The sequence below is a fragment of the Silene latifolia genome, chromosome 1 (genome assembly GCF_048544455.1).
Source record: "Silene latifolia isolate original U9 population chromosome 1, ASM4854445v1, whole genome shotgun sequence".
NCBI classification, from domain to species: domain Eukaryota; kingdom Viridiplantae; phylum Streptophyta; class Magnoliopsida; order Caryophyllales; family Caryophyllaceae; genus Silene; species Silene latifolia.
The window spans coordinates 7,508,429-7,529,930 of record NC_133526.1 but is presented as its reverse complement, the minus strand read 5'-3'; the positions used below and the strand labels follow the sequence as shown (position 1 = coordinate 7,529,930).

The 21,502-nt window shown below is 36.4% G+C and overlaps 1 protein-coding gene and 1 long non-coding RNA gene across 3 annotated transcripts; one reads left to right on the top strand and one right to left on the bottom strand.

The window, feature by feature from the left end:
- Positions 1–7,382: 7,382 nt before the first annotated feature.
- LOC141648630 (uncharacterized) lies at positions 7,383–9,992 on the top strand. The gene is made up of 3 exons (XR_012546057.1): positions 7,383–7,510; positions 7,608–7,716; positions 9,248–9,992. It is a non-coding gene; the product is annotated as an uncharacterized LOC141648630 (long non-coding RNA).
- Positions 9,993–11,778: 1,786 nt separating this feature from the next.
- Positions 11,779–19,871, bottom strand: LOC141595827 (metal tolerance protein 9-like). Of its 2 annotated transcripts, none has more exons than XM_074415791.1 (6): positions 19,634–19,871; positions 14,561–14,673; positions 14,041–14,286; positions 13,485–13,565; positions 12,926–13,156; positions 11,779–12,485 (listed from the first exon to the last, which is right to left on the bottom strand). In XM_074415791.1, exons 1-6 carry the CDS (start codon positions 19,842–19,844, stop codon positions 12,141–12,143), a joined length of 1,227 nt encoding a protein of 408 aa, XP_074271892.1. In that variant the 5' UTR covers positions 19,845–19,871; the 3' UTR covers positions 11,779–12,140. The 2 variants fall into 2 exon arrangements, with proteins under 2 accessions (XP_074271892.1, XP_074271898.1); XM_074415797.1 differs by lacking the exon at positions 19,634–19,871 and adding an exon at positions 16,803–17,039.
- Between the last annotated feature and the right edge of the window lie 1,631 nt (positions 19,872–21,502).

The window sequence follows — 21,502 nt, the reverse complement described above, 5'->3', positions numbered from 1 at the left end:
AAGAGCATAACCCCATAATGAATCGGGTAAAACCGTGTGACTCATCATGGATCGAACCATATCAAGTAGTGTTCGATTTCTCCGTTCGGACACACCATTCAATTGAGGTGTTCCGGTGGAGTTAAGCGTAGGGCAATCCACGATCCTTTAGGTGTTGATCAAACTCGTGAGAAAGATACTCGCCACCACGATCCGAACGCAGTGTTTTTATCTTTCTACCCAATAGGTTCAGACCCTATTCGGTATTCCTTGAATTTCTCAAAGGATTCACTTTTGTGCTTCATTAAGTAGACATAGCCATATCTACTCAAATCGTCCGTGAAAGTGATGAAATACCTATAGCCTTCTCGTGCGGTGATTGACATAGGACCACATACATCCGTGTGTATGAGTCCTAATAGGTCAGCAGCGCGCATTCCAACACCTTTGAAGGAAATACGAGTCATCTTACCGATGAGACATGATTCACACGTGCCAAATGATTGAAAATCAAAGGCCGAGATAGCTCCATGTTTGATGAGTGTTTTACGCGTTTCTCATAGATGTGTCCCATACGGCAGCGAGTGCCACCATAGATACGTTTGATCTTTGTCACCAACCTTTAACTTTTTATTCATTACGTGTAATATTTCCGTGGTCGGATCTAAAACATAAATTCCGTTCATGGAGACTCGCCTTGCCAGTAAATCATATCGTGTAATGAGAAAATGCAAGAATTATTTTCTATTACAAATGAAAAACCAAGTTTATCAAGTGCGTAAACCGAAATAATGTTTTTCGAAAGACTAGGAACATAATAACAGTCATATAATGACAACTCGAATCCGCTAGGAAGCTGGATCACATATGTCCCCTTGGAGATGGCAGCTACTCTTGCTCCATTCCCAACACGCAGGTCCACCTCACCCTTTACGAGGGGTTCGATGTTTCGGAGCCCCCGCACATGATTTACACAGATGAGAACCACAACCAAGTATCAAGTACCCAAGTTCCAGTAACTTGCGTGGTTAATCTCAATCATATGAATAAAAGTAGAAGAAGAGGAAGACATACCAACGGGTTTAACACGACCTGCCTTTAAGTCCTCATGATAAACAGGACATGTGCGTCTCCAATGCCCAAGATTGTGGCAATGATGGCATTCCATGTTTTCATTCTTGCTCTTTGTCACGCCTGATGAGGTGCTCGACTCACCAGGCCCACTCTTACCCGAACCCGACTTCTTGAACTTCGCCTTACCTACTCGCTAGGTTTGCTCGAGCTTTGCCCTTACCCTTCCCTTTATTCGACACAACGAGAACATCCTGTTTCATGCTCCCACTGGACTTCATGTCCTTCTGGTCTGTACGAGAAGGAGTGCGAGTTCATGGGGAGTTTTCTTCAAATCATTCATATAGTAATTCGCTCTAAATTGCGAATAACCATCGTGGAGTGAGTGAAGTATGCGATCGATAACAATGTTCTCGCTGATGTTACAATTAAAGGTCTCAGTTTCTCGACATTCTCAATCATCGAGAATGTGTGGGCTAACCGGTTGGCCCTTTCGAGTCTCGCATCAAAGAAGCGAGTGGTATGCTCATAGGTCACGATTCTCGGTGCTTTCGAGAATTCCTTGGTGAGCGTGGTGAAAATCTTGTTTGCACCATGGGCTATGAAGCGTTTATGCAAATTGGGTTCCATTGCAAAAATGAGTACGTTTTTAATCGCACCCGCTTCCATACATAAATCATTAAACTTGGTGACTTCAGCAGCTCTAGCCGTGGGACCGGGTTTGCGGGATGGGCTCCAAGAGATATTTGAGCTTCCGTCGCCGCCAGCGGCAAGCATTCCGTAATGCCGCCTCCCGATCCGCGAAGTTGGATCCATCATTCTTGATCGAGTAGACCGATTCATCCGATTCATGAAGATCCTAAGCCAGGACTCACGGTCCAATGTGGCACTTGGCATTGGGTTATCAGTAGAACCAGCCATTCGTTGTTTAGCAGTTTAAAAACGTGATCTACACTGAAAAAGAAAGAAAAACAAAACGAAATAAGCAACTCATCGAGGTGATTTAAGTCTATTTTAAAATTCATTTTAAACATGTAGACTCTTGCACTTGCATAATTGATCTCCCTCAAGAATGATACAAGTGATCCCAAGACTCAATTTCTGTAAATTGATAAGCCAACTGTTTAGCTAATTCTTCCGGAAGAACTCTTGGTCGATAGATTTCCGTGAATCCTATCTATAGTCCACCATGATCACAGGATCGTACGAGTGACCACAGTGTTGAGATAAAATAGGTCAATCGGTTCCAACTTACCCGACGTAGAAGGGGTCATATTATGCCTACCGACGAAGAAGGGAGTCATTGGAGTTTGACCTATAAAGACTGTTCTCAATTTTGGTTTATACGAGGAAGATCCCATCAACAAAATTATAATTCATTTTAAGTGAACGAATAACTAGCGTTTGTCGTGAATGAATTTATTTGGATGATGGCTTTAAAAAAAAAACGTGTGACATGCGAATGTCAAGGAAAACTAACTCGTGACCTCTATATGTGTCAGTTTTCATGCAATTATTAGGTGGTTTGGTTTTTAGGCGGAATATGATGCAAATTATCGTTGCGAAAAATAAATAAAAGAATGCAATACGTAAATAAATTCCTAGTGTGGCCTATCCTAATAAAAAGAACAAAATACAACTTTGGAATCCACCGTTGGACCCAAGAAGCTTGTTTTGTTGTTCCATCTTGATCCATGTAGCGGGAGTGAGCATCTGGTCTCCGTCTTTGGTCTTCTCAAAAATTACAATTAAAATTACAAAATATAAACCTAATTACATTCTAATAAAAACTGTAATTACAAGTGAAAAAACCAAAACGGAGATACGAGATCTCAAAATACAACCAAGACCGTGTTCCATCATTACGGTAACACGTTCTACTAAGGCCACACTAAGTTACAACCGTTTGCAAAATAAATAAATACGTAATAAAAGGCATTCAAGGCATTCAACAAAACGATAAATAAATGCATCAACTAAAAACAAATTCATTCGTGACATAATTCCGTAATTATGTTAAATTTATCCAAACCACCTTTTAATGATCAAAATTCATGTGATAAAACCGCTTCTATCATTTAATTTTAATCCATTATAATCCGTTACTTTAAAAACGCTTTAAAATAACTTAATGGTACGTGTGTGAACCGTTTCACAATCATAGCGAGTGTACTATATCCGTATAAAGTACATATTGAAGCCAAAAGAAAATTTAAATCAAAAGAAACAAATTTTCAAAGCTGTCAAAGACGAAATCCCTCGATCCAGGGACATAAGTGCTCGATCGAGGGACGGGGAGGGCTCGATCGATCGGATGCAAGTCGATCGAGAGGTATGCTAATCAGAGGTACTCGATCGCAGGATGGTGGTCGATCGAGGACTTATATCAATCTTGCTCGATCGAGTACGAGGACTCCTCGATCGAGCGATGGGGTTTTAAAGCGGTCGATCGAGTACAACAAGGACTCGATCGAGCAAAAACTTGTCAGAAAAACCACTCGATCGATTAAAAACTTGGTCGATCGAGTGCAAAAACCTCTGAAAACTTCAAAACCCTCGTGAAACAGTTTTGGCGAGACAAAACAAAAGCTATTTTGATCAAAACTGATTGAAAACAATTTAACAATTTGACAAAACTTGACATATTGTTATAATCTCCGTATAAAACAACAATATGCATAAAACAAATTGATAAACAAGATGAATGAACCGTGTAAGACATGTCACGGTTTCAAAAAAAATTTTTAGCCGTGTAAACTGGACACGGTTTTCGAGACAAAGGAAAAACGCAGCAACACAAAAAGAATTTCGTGATTAAAAAACTGCTGCCTCACGGTTTTAAAGCAAAAACGCAACATCCGTGTATACAAGGCACGGATTTCGAGACAAACACAACCGTTTCAAAATCGTTTTATGAAAAACACATGGAAAAATTTACGTGGCCTCGCTCTGATACCACTTGTGGGTTAATATCCGTATACTACCCCTTTAATTGTAGGACTATAACGTAAAATATACATGTGAATATAGTCATAAAACATAAAAACGATAAGGAACAAGAAATCAACCTCGGGTCCTTGATGAATGGCGTAAAGAACAGAAATCAAACCAGATTCCCTCCTAATTGTTGCACCCAAGACCTTGTCCGAGATATGCCCTTGTGCTAGAACAGTGTTCTCCGATTGCCTTGCAATATTGGGAGAACTGATGTGAGTTTTTCACTGGATGAGAGATCCGAATTTCGAGAGGCACTGTTCTCGAAACCCTAATTTCTTTTGTGAAAGAATAATCAGGTTACAAAGAGGAGAGACTCCCTCTTTGTATGGCTCGGCCGTGAGCTCTCAATAGGGAGAGTGGGCTTTCCACTTTCTCTCATTTCTAACTCATGGTACAACCCGAAATCCTAAATGCATATGACACGGTCTGATCATAAACTGTTATCGGTTATCGAAAATTAAGGCATCAGCTAATAATACGGGTTAGCTGAATTATTAATACGTGTCCGACAAAACAGTATTGTATAATTACATTCAATATACATTTAATTAAATATAAATTGCTTATATTTAATTTTACGAATTAACTGGTTAATTCGCCTTAGCCCATGATATTTAATCCGTATTAAATATAATATCTCAACATCACATATTTGACTAATTACTAGTCAAATAACTCGGACTAACTGGTTAGTCAATTTTGGCATCTACATGACAAGGTATTTCCATCTTGTCACGTCTCTCGAACGTATCCTATAGGTGTGACTTTTAGGGACCAGTTGATCACCGCCATCTGTATGACAATAACGTCAAACTTATCTAGCAAGCCAACCGTTATTGATAAACGTGGATCAACTGATAATAATACCAAAGTATGCCCTTTGATCCTTTTAGAGGTTTATAAGTCCTTGCACTAACTGTTAAGGACACCAACCCCAACAGAAATCATTCATTTTCTTAGAGTTTTTTGAGTTTGATTTGAAAGATTAAGTAGAGTTTGTTTTAACAGTTAGAGTTTGGAGATGAATATATGAGATAATGGAAATGTTAGTTGAGATATGCAATGTATTTATACTAAGCAATGTGTGGGTTGAGTTAATTGCTTTTTAATTAATATATATGTTAGGAAGTTGTGCCATAATCATCATCATCTCTCTCAATAATGTCTTGCTTCAAATCATATTACTAACCTTCTCATTCCATATTATCCGTTCATATATACAAAGTGAATGTCGGTAATAATGCATGCATTGGAATTCTAACAGGCCGTAATTATGCATGCATCTAGTAATATTTAATTTTTATTTTTTTTATTTTTTAAGAACAAACAACAACGGTTATTTTAAAACAACCCGTTGTCTTTAGTTATAACAACGGTTTTGTATATTACAACCCGTTGTTATAACTTTCCCCCCAAAATTGAGTCACACTTTCCACAACGGGTTTTTATACATAAAACCGTGGTTAATAGTTTTAACAACGGTTTCCTTAAGTAAACCAACCGTTGTTAAAACCTTCTACAACGGACGCTTTAACAACGTCCGCTTTTTTATATAACAACGGTTTTTGACCGTTGTTATAGCCTGTATCTGTAGTAGTGTTGATGTCCCACCTTAATCTACCATAGAAACCCACCCTAAACATCTAACTAACCCACCCAAACTTATTATCCCACCCCAACCCACTAATCTTTCCCTCCAAAAAAAACGGCCCAACCCAATTTCCCCCCCCCCCCAATCCGTTTGAAATTCTGAACACCATCTTCCCAACCAACCCAATTTATGAGGAGCTCTAGAATATTCTCCTACACAAACCCTAATCTCCCTCAACCACTCACTTCCTCACCCATTTAGTTCCTCAAACCTTATCGCCTCTTCTCTCTCTCTCTCTCTAAATCTCCAGAAAATTCTATGAAACCCTCATTTCTCTGATATTCTCCTCTAATCTTACTTGAAACCCTCCTCAGAATCTGCTATTGTCGTCATAATCTTCTCTGATACTCTCCATTTCTTTGTTGTCTTCGTCTTCACTCTAGATCTATCCAAAAAAATCGTCCCCTTTCTTCATCTTCACTATTCTTCATCTGCACCATCATCGCCTTTCTTCATCTTCATGGCTCCTCCACATGCAAACTGTGGGAAGGAGTGTCTTCAGTGCGTCCTTGACTGGTATATGCTTCGGTCCTCGGAAGATGAAGAAGGAGACGACTCATCTGCACCATCATCGCCACCTCAAATCAGGGTTGTACCTGACTCCTTAGATCCATCTGATTTGGGGACTGAAATCCCTGAAACCGAGTTCGACGATGCTACATCTTCTTATGTACCCAAAACCCCTGAATCAGATGTCTCTCCTTCTGATAATCTGGTGACTGAAATGGAATCACCAAAATCATTATACACTGCGTCTGTGAAGAGATGGCTGGCGGATTCCGAGGCTGAGCGAGGTAAATCTAAACCTGCATCACCAGGGTCAAAGAAGTTTAACGCCTATGTACAGAGATTCATGGACAAGCAAAGTAAAAACTCAAATTAGTTTGGTATTTTTCTAAAACTGAAACTCCAGTGTTTTTTGAGACCCTTTCCATGGTGTCTCTTTTTTCCCATTCTAATGATTTTATGAGCTCTAGGTCAGGTAGTATACGCTTCCTATTCTTGTTGCCAATTCTTTTGCTTTTTACATCTAACTTTTGACCAACTATTCTTGGTGTTTTTGCAAGCTTCCATATATCAGAAATTGTTCTTTCCTTTACTCCAAACCTGACAGCTGCTGCCTTGAATGCACCATGAGACAGTTTTCCTTCTTCCGACTGCTGGAGCAAGTAAATCGCCACTTCTTGTAACGCCCCGTAATTTTGGACCGTTATTATTTTGCGAAAGTAATTTATTAATCAAGTAAAATTTGATATTAATGTATTTGAAGTAATAATAATTCAAAGAAATATAATTTTATTATATTTTGAAGAAAAGTATTTATTTTGATAGTTTCGAAATGTTTAAAAATAGTTTTAACCGTGTAAAAACTTTTATTTCGAAATAAGGGCATTTCGGGGAAAAATGACAACTCTATTGAAAATTGGGCAAACGATTTTGGAAATGGGTCATATGAGTATTCAATTTTCTTGTAATCTCGTGTTTAAGAACTTTGGTCTTGTCGGAATTTACATTTGACAAGCGGTTCTAATTATTATCGAAACGAGACAAAACCGACTCGTAAAATCCCGACTAAAACCCGCTCCCTTCCTCTTTTCCTCTCCCTTTCCCGCGGCACCCTTCCCCCTTCCTTCCTTTTTCTGATTTTCTCACCTAACTTCATCTTCCTTATGTTCTAAATAATTCCCAAAAAAACCAAAAACACCATTTTTATACAATTTCAAGCTAGTTTTCACCATAACTTCCTCATTTCTTGTCGGATTTTCACATAATTTATATTTTCGGAATCCTCTCTTCGAGATCTACCTCCTGGTATATTTTAATTTCAGTTTTCTTGAAGTTGTTTTAAGACGATTTTGGCATAATTTCGGTATTTATACTTATTATTGTGTTTTTATTGTTTATTTAGGTGAAGATTTGGAAGACGAGTTTGGGGACTCGTATATTGTTGAAGATAGTGGCTAGTGTATATTAGGGTTTGGTATTCAAGGTGCTAATTGCTCATTTTCTAGCTTAAGGTAACATATTTCGAGTTACTCGACGAATAATCGTCACATTCCTTGCTTTTTGTATGTTTTTGTGATTTTTGTTTGAGTAGTTAATTTTCACATGATAAAATGGGTTGCATGCATGTCTTTTGTTAGTTTTAGTACTCATATTAGTATAGAAATGGAATGGGAACGATTAAGTAATGCTTAAAACGGAATTAAAATGAACAAAAACGGAAAAATGGAGGATTGGGGATGGCGGCGGCAGCCGGCAGAGCCCGTGCAGGCCCACGGCGAGGCCCACAGCCTGGCCGGGTCAGCCCGTTGCTTGTTTCACGGTTTTTCATGCAATATTTGTCATTTCGGGTTCATTAATGTTATAGTTAGTATAAGTTACATATGAGTACACTTTTGAATTGAATCATATTAGTAGTAAAAATTATGTTAATGGTAAAAATTATGTTTATATTGGTAGTTGCACATGTTAGGGTAGATTATAAAATGAAATTGTAATGATTAGGCTCAAAATGAATTTTATAGCGATAATTGTAATGTTTTGATGATTGTGCCGGCGAGTCTTAGTCCCTTTGATCGATTCGATGTCGATTGATTGAGTGATTGGTCAGCCGCAATTTAACCCGTACCTGTCGCAGGATTGGGGTTGCGGGTAAAAATTCGGTTGGATGAAATTTTATATGAATTGGATAATCGGCCTTTTTCTTGTTTTAGGCCATTTATCAAGTTTTTAGTTCACATGTATAGTTGGTTGAATTTAATAGTTTCTTATATTGTAGAAACGGCCCTAGATTCCCTGAAGCCTTTAATATTCTTAATATTGCTAGAATTGGTATTGAATACTTCTTGCAGGTTGTTGTGTTTGTCATAGATAGGTCTTTATAATCTTTGACGAGTATATGTTCACTGCTTAATAGCCTTTGTGTGCCTGACTTGGTGGGATTATATCCAAGTTGGGGCATGACCTCGTTACTTATTTTGATAGTAAGTGATCAGCTTAAGTACTAGCCAACCCTTTGGTGGACTCCTTAGGGTACTCACTTTGTTTTAGAAAAATTGTGGGTCTTGGGTGCGGTGGTGTGTATCCGCATGTCTAGGTCTCTTGTGATTTTAGGCTAGGGTTGTGTTGTGTCTTGGCCATGTTTTGATAGAACCTCTGAGCCAAGATACCGGTTCGATTACCTTCCCTACCTCGTGGTATAGACTCGAGTTAAAGAGTGACTATTGACGGGACTAAGAACTTATGCCTGTCTTTGATATATTGCCCTTTCTTGTATGGTGATTTTATGAATTGTAATAGGTGAGATGTAAGCCGGTTACAATTGATAAAGTTTGGATTACTGCTTGTTATATGTCTCACATGATAGTTTAATTTGGTCGATTTTAGTATTCATAGGTTAGAATACTTGTTAGTTACATTGTTTATCATATTGTTTACATGTTACACTACATGTTACATTAAATATGACATTTCGTGGCTGGGAGGACTCGAAGTTACTCCCCACTGAATTGTGGCTTTCGTGTTTGTATAAAATGCGATTGACAGGTTGATGATGCTTAGTTGGGGTACACGGACGAGCTAGTGAGCAAAAGAACCTTGGACCTAGTTTGGCTATTTTTATAGTAAACCTTTAGACTTTTGGTTTTGTATATATTTTGAAGGGACATATGTCTCCCTCTTTTTCTTTGGGTTGTATCACTATAATTCGTTGTCTTTAGCATAGTTATGTAAATTAGTTTATTAGCTTTTGCAGGTTTTTGGCACTCTTAAGTTGGAGATGTTTGTGAATGGTTTAGGAAAATTTTAAAAATTACAGGTTTTGTCTAGTTGAACCAATTACAAACATATCCTGTCAGTTTTTCCGTAGATTTTACGTGTTTAATTAACGCTAAAGTAGAGGGTGTCACACTTCTTCCCTACCATCTTCTGAAAGACACTTGCCCGGCATTGTAATTCTGATGTTTCGAGTTTTTTTTATTTTACTGAACTGTAATTTGGGACTGAATCTGTAATTTTTTAACTGAACTGTAATTTTGGACTGAAACTGTACTTTTTGGACTGAAACTGTAAGTTTGGTTGCCAGAAATCTGTAAAATTTTTTAGAGGAAAGAAACTGTAATTTTATTTAGAGGAAGTAGAGAAATGTGTAATAATGGATGATGAACTCAGGTTATGTAAAGGAGCAACTCAAGTTGCTGATTTGATGGGTTTTGGAGGGAAATGTTAGAATATTTAAACTTCCCTCACATTTGATGGGGAAATGTAATCAGAAGTACAATTTGGAGGGAGTTTTAACCCACTAATGATATGCTTAATCTTACTTGATTTCTTCCCTAATAAAGCAGAATTACTTTGTTGAATGGTACTTTTATCATTGTTTATTAGCACCCTTAATATCCGTGTAAAAGGCAATGTTGCAAAGTGGAGTTGAATGGAGGGAGTAGTAAAGATGTAGACTAATTTTCGGATAAAAAAGTAACATGCATATAAAACTCACAATTAATTGAATTTATATGTATAATTTAAGGCTACGTTTGGCAAGACATTTCAGGTACCTGATTTGGTCAAAGTAGTTTATTTGACCAAAATTTCAGGTATCTTATTTTTTTATAAGCGTTTAGCAAGTAGTTATATAACCAAATAAGCTACCTGAAATGAAATGCTACCTAGAGTAGCATTTGAGATTTCAGGTAACTATTTTGATTTGATTTTCCGTTTGTACCCCTTAAATTCATACTATTAAAGGATTATCATATCCTTTTACGTCATTTCATCAAAATCGGTTATCTTTTTTGTTTGCCAAACACTTTTTTATATAATCAGCTACTTATCAGTTCTTAATTTTCAGCTACCTTATCAGTTACTTTTTCAAGTTTTAGTTAGCTTTTCAGTTTTCAGCTAGCTTTTCAGGTTTCAGCTACTTTCTCAGCTGATTCTACCAAACAGAGCGTAACATTGTATTTTTTTTTAACCTAATATTTAAGTGAACGGACTTAAAAACTTTATACTAAAACTCATAATATTTTAAAAAAAAGTCTATTTTTTTTATTATAAAACTCAGAAATTACAGCTAGTTGTATTACATGACTACACATCTGATGTATTTCTATGAGCTGACAATCCCCGGGTTTCATCCTTTAAGAACTTTTTTTTTGCGTTGATTTCCGTAGTACACCATTTACTCATGGAGCATAGTTTTTCAAATTTTGTATTTTTGTTATTATAAAAAATATAAAAATTAATGATTTAAGTTTTAATTACAATTGTCAAGATACAGCTCACCCATGATAAATGCACATATGAGTATTCCACATTGGAAAAAGAGGAGAGAGTTGTCTATCATATAAACCAAGGAGTTACCCCACCCATTGCCAATTGGTTTTGCAATAGGTCTTGGTATAGACGGGTGGGGCGAACAGACGGGTAAAGACTTCTAATAAAATGGGTAGAGGGGACAAGGTGGGGGCACCCCCATGTGCTTCCCATTTTATGGCAAATGGGTATTTTGTGAGGGAAAATGGTATCCGTCTATACGTATAGACGAATAGTGTCCGTCTATAATGAGAATTTGTGTTGGTTTTGGGATAGAACCTCTTTGGACTTATAAGTTGGACTATCTCTCTTTCATGCGGGTGCACCCAGGTTCGATAACATAACTTATCATGGTATCAGAGCCCATGGTCGAAAAAACTAAAACAAAGACCTGGGCATGAAAAAGAAAAAGCTGGGCCAGAAAATTGCAGTTGGACAAAAGACTTTAAAAATCCAATCTGCTTGAACATGGACCTCACACGTGAGGGGGAGTGTCAAGATACAGCTCATCCATGATAAAGGCACATGTGAGTATCCCACATTGAAAAAAGAGGAGAGAGTTGTCTATCATATAAACCAAGGACTTACTCCACCCATTGCCAATTGGTTTTGGGATAAAACCTTCTTGGACTTATAAGTTGGACTATCTCTCTTTCATGCGGGTGCGGCCCAGGCCCGATAACGGAAATTATCAACAATCATATTTAATTAAGATTTATGACTAAAAATAAGGATCCCGTGCCTTTTTTAATGAATGCAAACAATTTCTTACTCTTAACTAAACTCCTTCTCTAAAATTCATGGGAATTCCCAAAATTGTTTGGTTCACAATGTGGAAATTCACTTCCACCGAAACTTCAATTTATTACCAAGGGGTTGTTGGTAAGCAACTTCCTACAATACACATATTATTAAGTTACATATTTTGCGGTACATATTATTAAGTTCAAACTCAGCTAGAATAAGAGCATCAGTAAAACAATACAGTCAATACCGATTTCTATGAGATTTATTGGTCTAAGAATGAGGGAATTGGTCAACACCTATGACTATGAACATCAAGAATCCTGAAGCATAGCTAATAACATGTTGAAAGTTGCCATTAACAGCTCGGTTCCAGAAGAACTCAGACCTTTGCTTTGTGCTCTGGTCGATGAGTGTACTCAAAATCGATATGTACAAACGCTCGTTCGACTTCAGGGAGTTGCTCAAGCTTCTCTTGAAGGGTTTCACCAATGTTATGTGCTTGGTTAAGAAGCATATTCTCTGGCAACACAATATCCACCTCAACAAAGTAATGCGTACCAAAGGTGTATGCTCGAACCGTGTCTATGTGCTTTATTTCCTCATGATGATTCCATATTAGATAGGTTAGCTTCGTGATAAACTCCGGTGGTGCTGTCCTTCCGATTAGTGACCATACGTTCTCGATTACTGTTTTCGCCCATGTGCAAATTGTGTATAGAGCAATCTGCATTATGATTTAATGGAAATGAAATGGCCATAAGTCTTGATTTAATAAAGAGTTACGAGCAAATCGAAACTTTACCCATTACCTCAAATGTTCCCGCTATGGTAAAAGTAACACAAATAGGATTATACATCCAGTTGTATATGAGCATGGTACAACCAAGGTAAAACAAATCGAGCTGATGTGTATTTTTTCTCAGCTTATTCAATGTTATATTTTTATTGTGTAAATAAAAAAGTGTTGGATGTACACATTCTCCCCACCGAGTCCAAAAAGAGAGGGTGATTTTGTATGACTCGGTATTTTGTGAAAAAAAGTAAGTTGAGAAATTGTATCAAGTATAAAACATTATACGGAATATAAAACCGAATCTTTAGCTCTATAGGGAAAGAACTCCTCTTAAATTATGCGGAATATAAAAGTTTAGAAAATGAACTTACAATTATGGCACCTGTAGGATCGATCCACCAAAAGAATCGAAGAGCTAGAACCGCAGTTGCCAGACCAACAGAGTTTGTAATGACATCGAAGAAGTGATCTTGTGCATAAGCTCTAACAATTTCATTCTTAAATCTACGGCAATAGATCATGAGAAGAAACTTCACTACTGTGACTGAGACCATAATACCAACCATCCACATTTCCTGTTTGTGATGCATTTTCGGTCCCGACTGCATCATTGAAAACAAATTAGTAAACGAAGCCACAAAGACTAGCAAGCATCCTCTACCTTGGGAGAAAAGAATATTATGGAGCAATGAGAAAGCATTGTCGCCAAAGCGACTAGAATCTTGTGGCAACATACTAAAATTTCATGGTTATTTTCACATCTTTTATTCTGAAGTGCACAAATTGTGTAGTCTAGGTAAACCATCACTGACTCATTAGGTAATTAGACATGGAAGATCAACAAAAGTGCCAATTTAATTAACTTCGTAAACGAGTGATCTAACCTAACCTTACAGCTGGCAATTATGTAGGTTAAGGAGTTAGACATACCTTGGTTACAAGGTCACGAGCCGACTCCAACAAAATCTGTAATCCAAGCGTAGCCATCACTGATGCAAAGACTATGATTCCCTACATTATCAACACCAAATAAGTTCAAAATTTACCGCGTTCTAAATATCATGACAGTGTTATCAGTAATGGACTGAAGCAAATCATGCAGAATACGCTATCAGAAAACTCAACAAATAATCGATAAAGCAATGAAGCAAAAATAACATAGGTTTAAACAACTGAAAACAAGTGAATGTATTATTGTAAAGCATTCAGAAGACGCTATCAGTTATCAGAGTATTCGACAGGTGAACGAAACAAAGTAGAGATGTTGATGCAGACTTAAAAAAAGCCTTCAAAATATGAATTGTGCTCAGAAATTCTGATTAAACTTTAAGCAGGTGCATAGATATAGAGTCGTATCTCGTATATGCTAAGTAATTGTTTATGCACTAGTAAAATGGCCTTACTGAAATAACACCGAAGAAAGTTTTAATTAAGAAGGATAATGTTAACAATTCTAATCAAACATGAACTAGGTACATAACCATACCACTGGTTGCATCCTCTTCTTTCCGATGGGGTAATTGTATTGATTTGGAGTCTTCATGGCATGGGAAGTAAACCACAGAATAAACCCAGAAAGGAGATCAAGAAGTGAGTCCAAAGTTGATGCAATCACTGCCAGTGATCTGCTTTCGATTGATGCATATATCTTAGCAAGGAACAGAACGACGTTGGCTGCATTGGAGATGTGAATTGCCAAACGCTCGCTTTTTGCCAGCTGCTTCAGCTCATCCTGATATATGAAGAGAAGTTTGAACATTAGCCATAAAAAAGGTTACGTTTTGTGTTTAAATGCTCAGAAATTTTAAGCAAAAAGAATGACACTAATGTGAAGGAAGTCCAATGCTGGTTAAAGATGACGAGGATAATTTCTAGTGTCTCCTACCCTTGTAATTTTCAATGATTTCTTGCAAGAAAAAGCTCTTTGCTACGTCGTACAAAAGTTCAGACAAAGTCTAAGTAGAATCAAATAACCGTTAGCAAGAAACATGGAAATGGTAACCAACCTCGGTTAGACTTCCAGGATAGTAACCTGTTTCATTGACAGTCTCCATCTCATTGAAGCCTTCTAGCAACCTTTCCTGTTTCTCATAGTATTCAGCGACTTTCCCTTGTTTCCCTGCAAATATATTGATCACATTATTAAACAACGTGTTTGTGTGTTAAATGAATCTAAATTATCTAACTGGCAGCATTTTACTACTTAAAATCATTCAGCTTGGACATGCTGACTATGAAATTCAGAAGCAAAACTCCTGACTACTATAGTGACAGAGATAGGATGTGCTGCAGATTTGCAGACTGCAAAGACGTCAAAGAAAAGATCAACTAGAACATAACAAGGTGTGAATGGTTGCATGACAGACATGCTCACTAACTATTAGCCCTTTCAAGAACTGAGTAACGAATAAAGTCATATGAGCGCAATAACCTCCCATATCATAGTCCCTTCATTCTTTCGTCACCACTCCTTATGTTATCTCACTGCCAACATTTTCCTCTGATCTGATTGGTTTTGAGCTCCATTGCCTCGTGAGAGTGTCGCCTGACGTTCGTTTTCATCTAATTTCACAACTTAGTACTACCACAAGCGGTAGGTCACTTTTTTACTAGTAAACGATCAAAACAGAATTTTTACAATCCAAGTAAACCATCAAAATCAACAAGAGTTATGTTTCAATTTTTTCAATACATGTACAACTTACTATAATATGAACAAGACCTTCTGCTAGTAATCAGATTTGAACATCTTTTAGGGGAAATTGTATGGTGTACTTCTAAGGTTTTCACTTTTCTACATTGCACCCCTACGTTTTTGAAATTTTACAGTATACCACCGAACTCCATATTTAGTCTCTACCTTTAACCCTCCTTCAACCCGCCAGCAACTCCCTTCTTCTCCCAACACCCTTCTTAAGCTTTCATATTCGCCACCTAACAGTCACTAACACCTTGTCACCTTCACGAAAGCCATCAAAAATCTCCTTTAGCAACCACCTTTTACATGCAAGAAGCAATGATGTTGGATACATAGAATTTTGCGAAGATTCATACAATGCTTGACGGATAAATGGGTAATTGAGTGGGTTAACAGGTAAACTAACAGACTAAGTTAACGAAGATTATTGGTAAGGTCATTGTAGAGAATCAGTATAAAGTTCTCGTATATTCAAAAACACACGAGACAACGTTGAAAACCCGATAACTTAGAAATTCATCATAGAAAACCCTTTTTTTCCTTTTTACTTTTGAGGCCTTGTTTTTCTCCCCTAAAAGCACAAAAAAAAAGCAACTAGATATAATTCTATTGAAGTAGTGCTATCAATCTTCGTCATTCTACCTTATCTCCCACTTGTCCTTTCACGGAACAATTATATAGGTATATTTTGCCTCCTTTATTCCGTAAAAGAAGAAATTGGTCCCGTTTCTCTAACAAGCTAAGTCACAAACTAGTAGGCTCTCTAAAGAATATTGCCGGAACTAAGATACAATGTGAATGATCACTATGATTTGCCTGCAGTAGCGAAGCCAGGATTTGAATTAGGAAGGCTAAAACTAATATTTTTCGAAAAATTTAACTAAAAACTCCGAAAATCTCATCACTATTTGCGTGTTGAAGTAAAAGTAAAATTACAGCAGCAACAACAACAACAACAACAACATTACCCCAGTGCCTCAATGGCTCCCGCAAATTGCGGGGTAAGTAAGTCGGATGATGTCTGTAGCCTTTACCCTTGTGTTAGCAACACAAAGACATTCAAGTTTCGAATGACCCAAGATGAAAATTGCGTCGAGAACTGCATCGAAGGACCGCTACTTCACAAAAGAAAGAAGAGCAGCCACTTTAGTGAGCCATTTTGATTTATTCCATTATATTCCATAACCAAAGAGTAATGAGACATAATCGAAGCAAAAAAATAGTGAATTAGTAAATCCCAACCTGTTTAAATTAGTACAGTGCTTAATTTTCAGTAATTGACGCGACATAATCGAAGCAAAAATTTACAGCAGTAGAAAAAAATCGAAACCAAGATAATTAAACAAGAATAACAGTAACATTCAAAGAAATAGTCCGTCTTGCTTGTGACCTCTCACAACCCTCTCCCACTTGCACTTCCATTTGCCCCTCCCACTTGCCCCTTTGTCTCACGTCACAAGCTTATGATGGATTTTGTCCGTCACAAATGAGAATTAAAAATTAGAATAGAGTTATAGAATAGATATAACATGCAAATTAAAGAAGCATACTCTTAGAAAGGAAAAGGCGGGCGAAACGAGAGTTAGAAGAGGGACGAGATTCGGGACGTCGGAACTCGCTGCTTAGATTGAGTCGCCATGATACGGCGTCGTCTAACTCCGTTTTCGTCATCTTCAACTTAGCGCGTGTATAATGTGTCAGGAACAAAAGTTTGAATTTGTTTGATTTTCGTTTTAAGTTTTAAGGCGAAATTTAGAGAGAAGGTTAACAAATGCAAGATATCTGCCTACAGAAAGGGAGAATTTACGGCTTTATAGTGAAAATTGTTCTCTGATTGAATTTTGGTAAGCTTTGTTTGTGTGTGAGTTGCGAGTTGCGAGTTGCGATCCCCGGTGTTCAATGTACGACAATTTTGAATTGGATAATGACTAGGTTTGGTATCCGACTTAGCCCGGGTTATCTCTATTTATCATCCGGTTTATTTTTTAGGAACTAAAATTACGTTAGACTTGCTTAATTCATATGTTTACCATTTATTCTGAAATGTTAAAATTTATTAACAAATTATGCTCTGCGGTTAATATTATTACTCTCCAGTAAGGATCATCTGTCCCACTTTTGTGTCCCATTTTGTGTTCCACTCCATTTATCTTCGGACACATCACTTGATGCGAATAAAATATGCAATATATAGTATTATTAGTTGACGTGTCATAATATGTATGAAGTGAGACACAGAATGAGACAGAGGATCCTTACTAATTACTTTTATGACATCTCATATTAAATATTACTACATTCATTATCTCTTTGACTATTCACGTTATTTTTACAGTTATATCCAGTCCTGTTAATCTTATCAAACTCATATATAAATAAATGAAATATGTTCCTTAAATCGAATTGATAACTAATTTTTCATACTTTCTTCGTTGTTCCTATGTTACTTTCATTACTTTTACTACTCCCATCGTCATTACCGTTTCTTTCACTACTCCTTCATTTAATAATGTTATTTCACTACTACTCATGTATTTAATAATATTAATTTCACTACTCCCGTCGTTGTTACTATTACTTTTACTACCCCGCTGCTATTATGATTACTTTTATTAGTCATATGAGTAATCAAAGGTTATACTACAATTATTTTATCAAATTTATTTTTAAATCAGTTTATTATCTAATTTTATGGAATATACAAATTATGGAATACTGTATCTTTGGAAACAATCCTGATTTATTTCCCTTTACATAGTTTCCAAAACATAACCTACTTATATTAAGTTTGTCTATGTCAAACAATTAACATCTTTGTACATCTAATAAATTATATGGTACAATGAATTTCATTGTATAAATTTATCTATTTACATTGAAACATTGAAGTCTCTTGGTTTCTGACTTTCTGGATTACATATATAATACTAGTATTGGTGCCTGACCCTACCCAGGCTACCTTTATTTAGAATTAAAATTTAGTTTCAATTAAATAAAACTACTTTACAGTTGCATAATTCATAAATTTATCATTAATACATATTTTTTTCTATAGCATATCTTAAAAATATGAGAATTAAATTATGAGACAAATTCACTACTTCCGCTATTAATATTTTACTTGAATTTATTGGTTAGCTAATTGTTTATATATACTTTCTTTTGTTGTTACTTTCACTACTCCCGTCGTAATTACTGTTACTTTTAAGAGGCTTATATATTTATATAAATATATTACATATATGCATTAAATAAAAAAATAAAGCATATACTTATATTATATTTGTGTATGTAAAATAATTAACATCTTTATACTAATTGATACTTATCATAAGTGGGGCATGTTTATTTTAACGAAAATCACCATATTATGGTGTTCTCTAAATTTATACTTCAACCAAAACAATATACTATTTACATTGAAATCCCTTGACCCTTGATCAGGTTTATCATACATCGTTATCGATTAAAACTACATAGTATAATTAATCACATTGAAATCCCTTGGTTTCCGGATAGTATTGATTGATATGGCGTCACCGGGTGGCGCTCAATCTCAGCGCCACCCTCTCACATTCACCCTTTATTATTGAGTTCCCCACTAATTGCATGTAATGCACCGATTATTATTGGGGTCCCCACTTATTACATGGGAAAAGTGACGAAAAATCAATGATATACTTAAGGTAGTAATGAGACGTGACATCTCGAGCTTAGCTCGGTCAAATCTCAACTCGTGCGAGCTTGACTCGGCTCACTACCTTGATAACTTTATGAGTCAAGCGCCGAGCTATTATTGGCCGGCTCGAAAAACTTGCGAGCTGCTCAATCTTGTGTGATAAAATAATACACTGCTCATTTTATAAAAATGTTTACCGAGTTTATATATTTGTTTGATCATATCAAATGTCATAAATGATTTGTTTAATATTTTTTTATATGTAATCTCCTAGTCCTAAGCTCGAGTTGAGCTCGAAATCAGTTCAAACACAAGCATGGTCTCAATTTTTTCAAACTCGTGGCTCAAACTCGAGTTTTGTTTCATGAGCATCCAAACAAGGCCAAGCTCGGCTCAGCTCGATTCGTTCACACCCCTAGGACTCATATACACAACTATTATAAGTTGACAAGTTTAAGTCCCGTTAGGATCAAATTTACCCTTATAAATTCCGTTTAAAAAACTACTCCGTAATTGTTGACAAGTAGGCACACGCCAAGCAAGGCCAAGCTCGGACTCGGATTCTCGGCTCGGTTCATTATCAGTCTAGGACTCACATAAACAACTACTATAAGTTGATAAATTTAAATTCCGTCAGCATTAAATTTGCCCTTATAACTTCGTTTTAAGAAAACTAGTCGTAGGAATGGAAAGAAGACTTACGATAAGCAGGAAGAAGGCATAAGAAAGGATGATTATAAGAAGCAAGATTTGGTTTGACAAATTGAAAATCGGTTATATCAAGCCTCCATGATCGTAATTCATCACTAGAAATCACGACGGACTCGGACTCGCCGGTGTCGTCGGGCAAAGGCGACAATAGCTCTCTTCTTGAATCTATTCGTATATCGTTCGACATTTCTCTCTTGTTCATTATTTTCCTTTCTATTCAATAATTCAACTACTAATTTATTGTCTGATCATTATTTATGGGGATAGAGTTTAAAGAGTGTATGTTACTGTTTTTTTGCGTGAGTAATCCATTAATTAGCATCACTAAACCTGCTCCACTATCATTAGTGCATGATCTACACGTTTTCACTTCATATTTGTTAGGTATTTGCTCAAGTCGTGGGAATGGACGTAAGTATATTATTAGGGTATTGCTCATTCATGTACGGATTTTACTCATTCATGGACGTATATGACCATAATACCCCTTTTATTTTAATGATTTTATTTCAATACCCTTATTTCAATCTCTCTATCTCCTTCGTTTACTCATTTTCTCACTCTAACTACCACCACCCTCACCGTCGCCTCCCTTGCGCCACCAGCCGGTCTTAACGACCTCCTCCGACCATCCATCAGACGATCTCACATATCCGCCTCCAAATGATTATCTTAATCAGGTCTATTTTTCGTCACTTATTTATTCGTTTCGGTTTGATTCGATTCAATTCCAATTGTTGTTGTTCTTATATATATGAATTATTTGCTTATTTTGACAAATTGAAGATTACAGAATTAGGTATGTAAGATCATTTTGTTGAGTTGGATGATGAAATATGAGAATTAATTGAAGCAAGAGCAATGGCAAGGGCACGGAAGAACAAAGACCTTTCAATGAGCAACCAAATCTGAAGTCAGTTGACTGTTAATGGCATCATCTTTATGGATTTGTCAATAGATACGACATGGCGGCCATGCGTGCCGGAAGAAAAAGATCAGGCTTCTAAAGTTCCAACGACACACCATAATAGTCCATTTAATTACTTGAATTGAAAACCAACAAATTGATGAACTGTACACAATTTTTTTTGGGTTGTTTGATTTATCTTTCCGATTCCCTGAATGCTATGATTGATATAATTAATAAAATTAAGAATTAGATTTATTATTTGATCGTTACGAGAATTAGTAATCATAATTGTGTAATTTGGCGGATCTGAATAATTCTGTGGATTTGAGTAATTTGGTGAGTGAGAGAATTAGAGAGAGTTTTTTTTTTTTTTTTGTAGGCAAAGGGCATACTATGGAAAAATAATGAAAAAAAGTACATGAATGAGTAAAACCCGTACATGAATGAGCAACTACGTATTATTATTATATACACGTTTTCACTTGAAATCGGACAAGTAATTAACTTAGTTATAATTATAATAATAAAAAAAAAATTATACGAGTTTAATGTTTACATTCTATGTCTATTTGTATGTTATTGGGTAACTCAAAAGATTTTGAGTGATATTTAAGTTTTAAGGACGACTTCTACCTATAATCATCGGATCACCCATCTCTACCGCTTGTTTTAACAAACCGAGTCTAATAATAAATAAAACCATAAAATAAGAAGTTGGGGAAAGGACTACATACACTCTCTCTAACACTACTACAGATACAAGCTATAACAACGGTCAAAAACCGTTGTTATATAAAAAAGCGGACGTTGTTAAAGCGTCCGTTGTAAAAGGTTTTAACAACGGTTGGTTTTCTTAAGGAAACCGTTGTGAAAAATATTAACAACGGTTTTAAGTATAAAAACCCGTTGTGGAAAGTGTGACTCAATTTTGGGGGGAAAGTTATAACAAC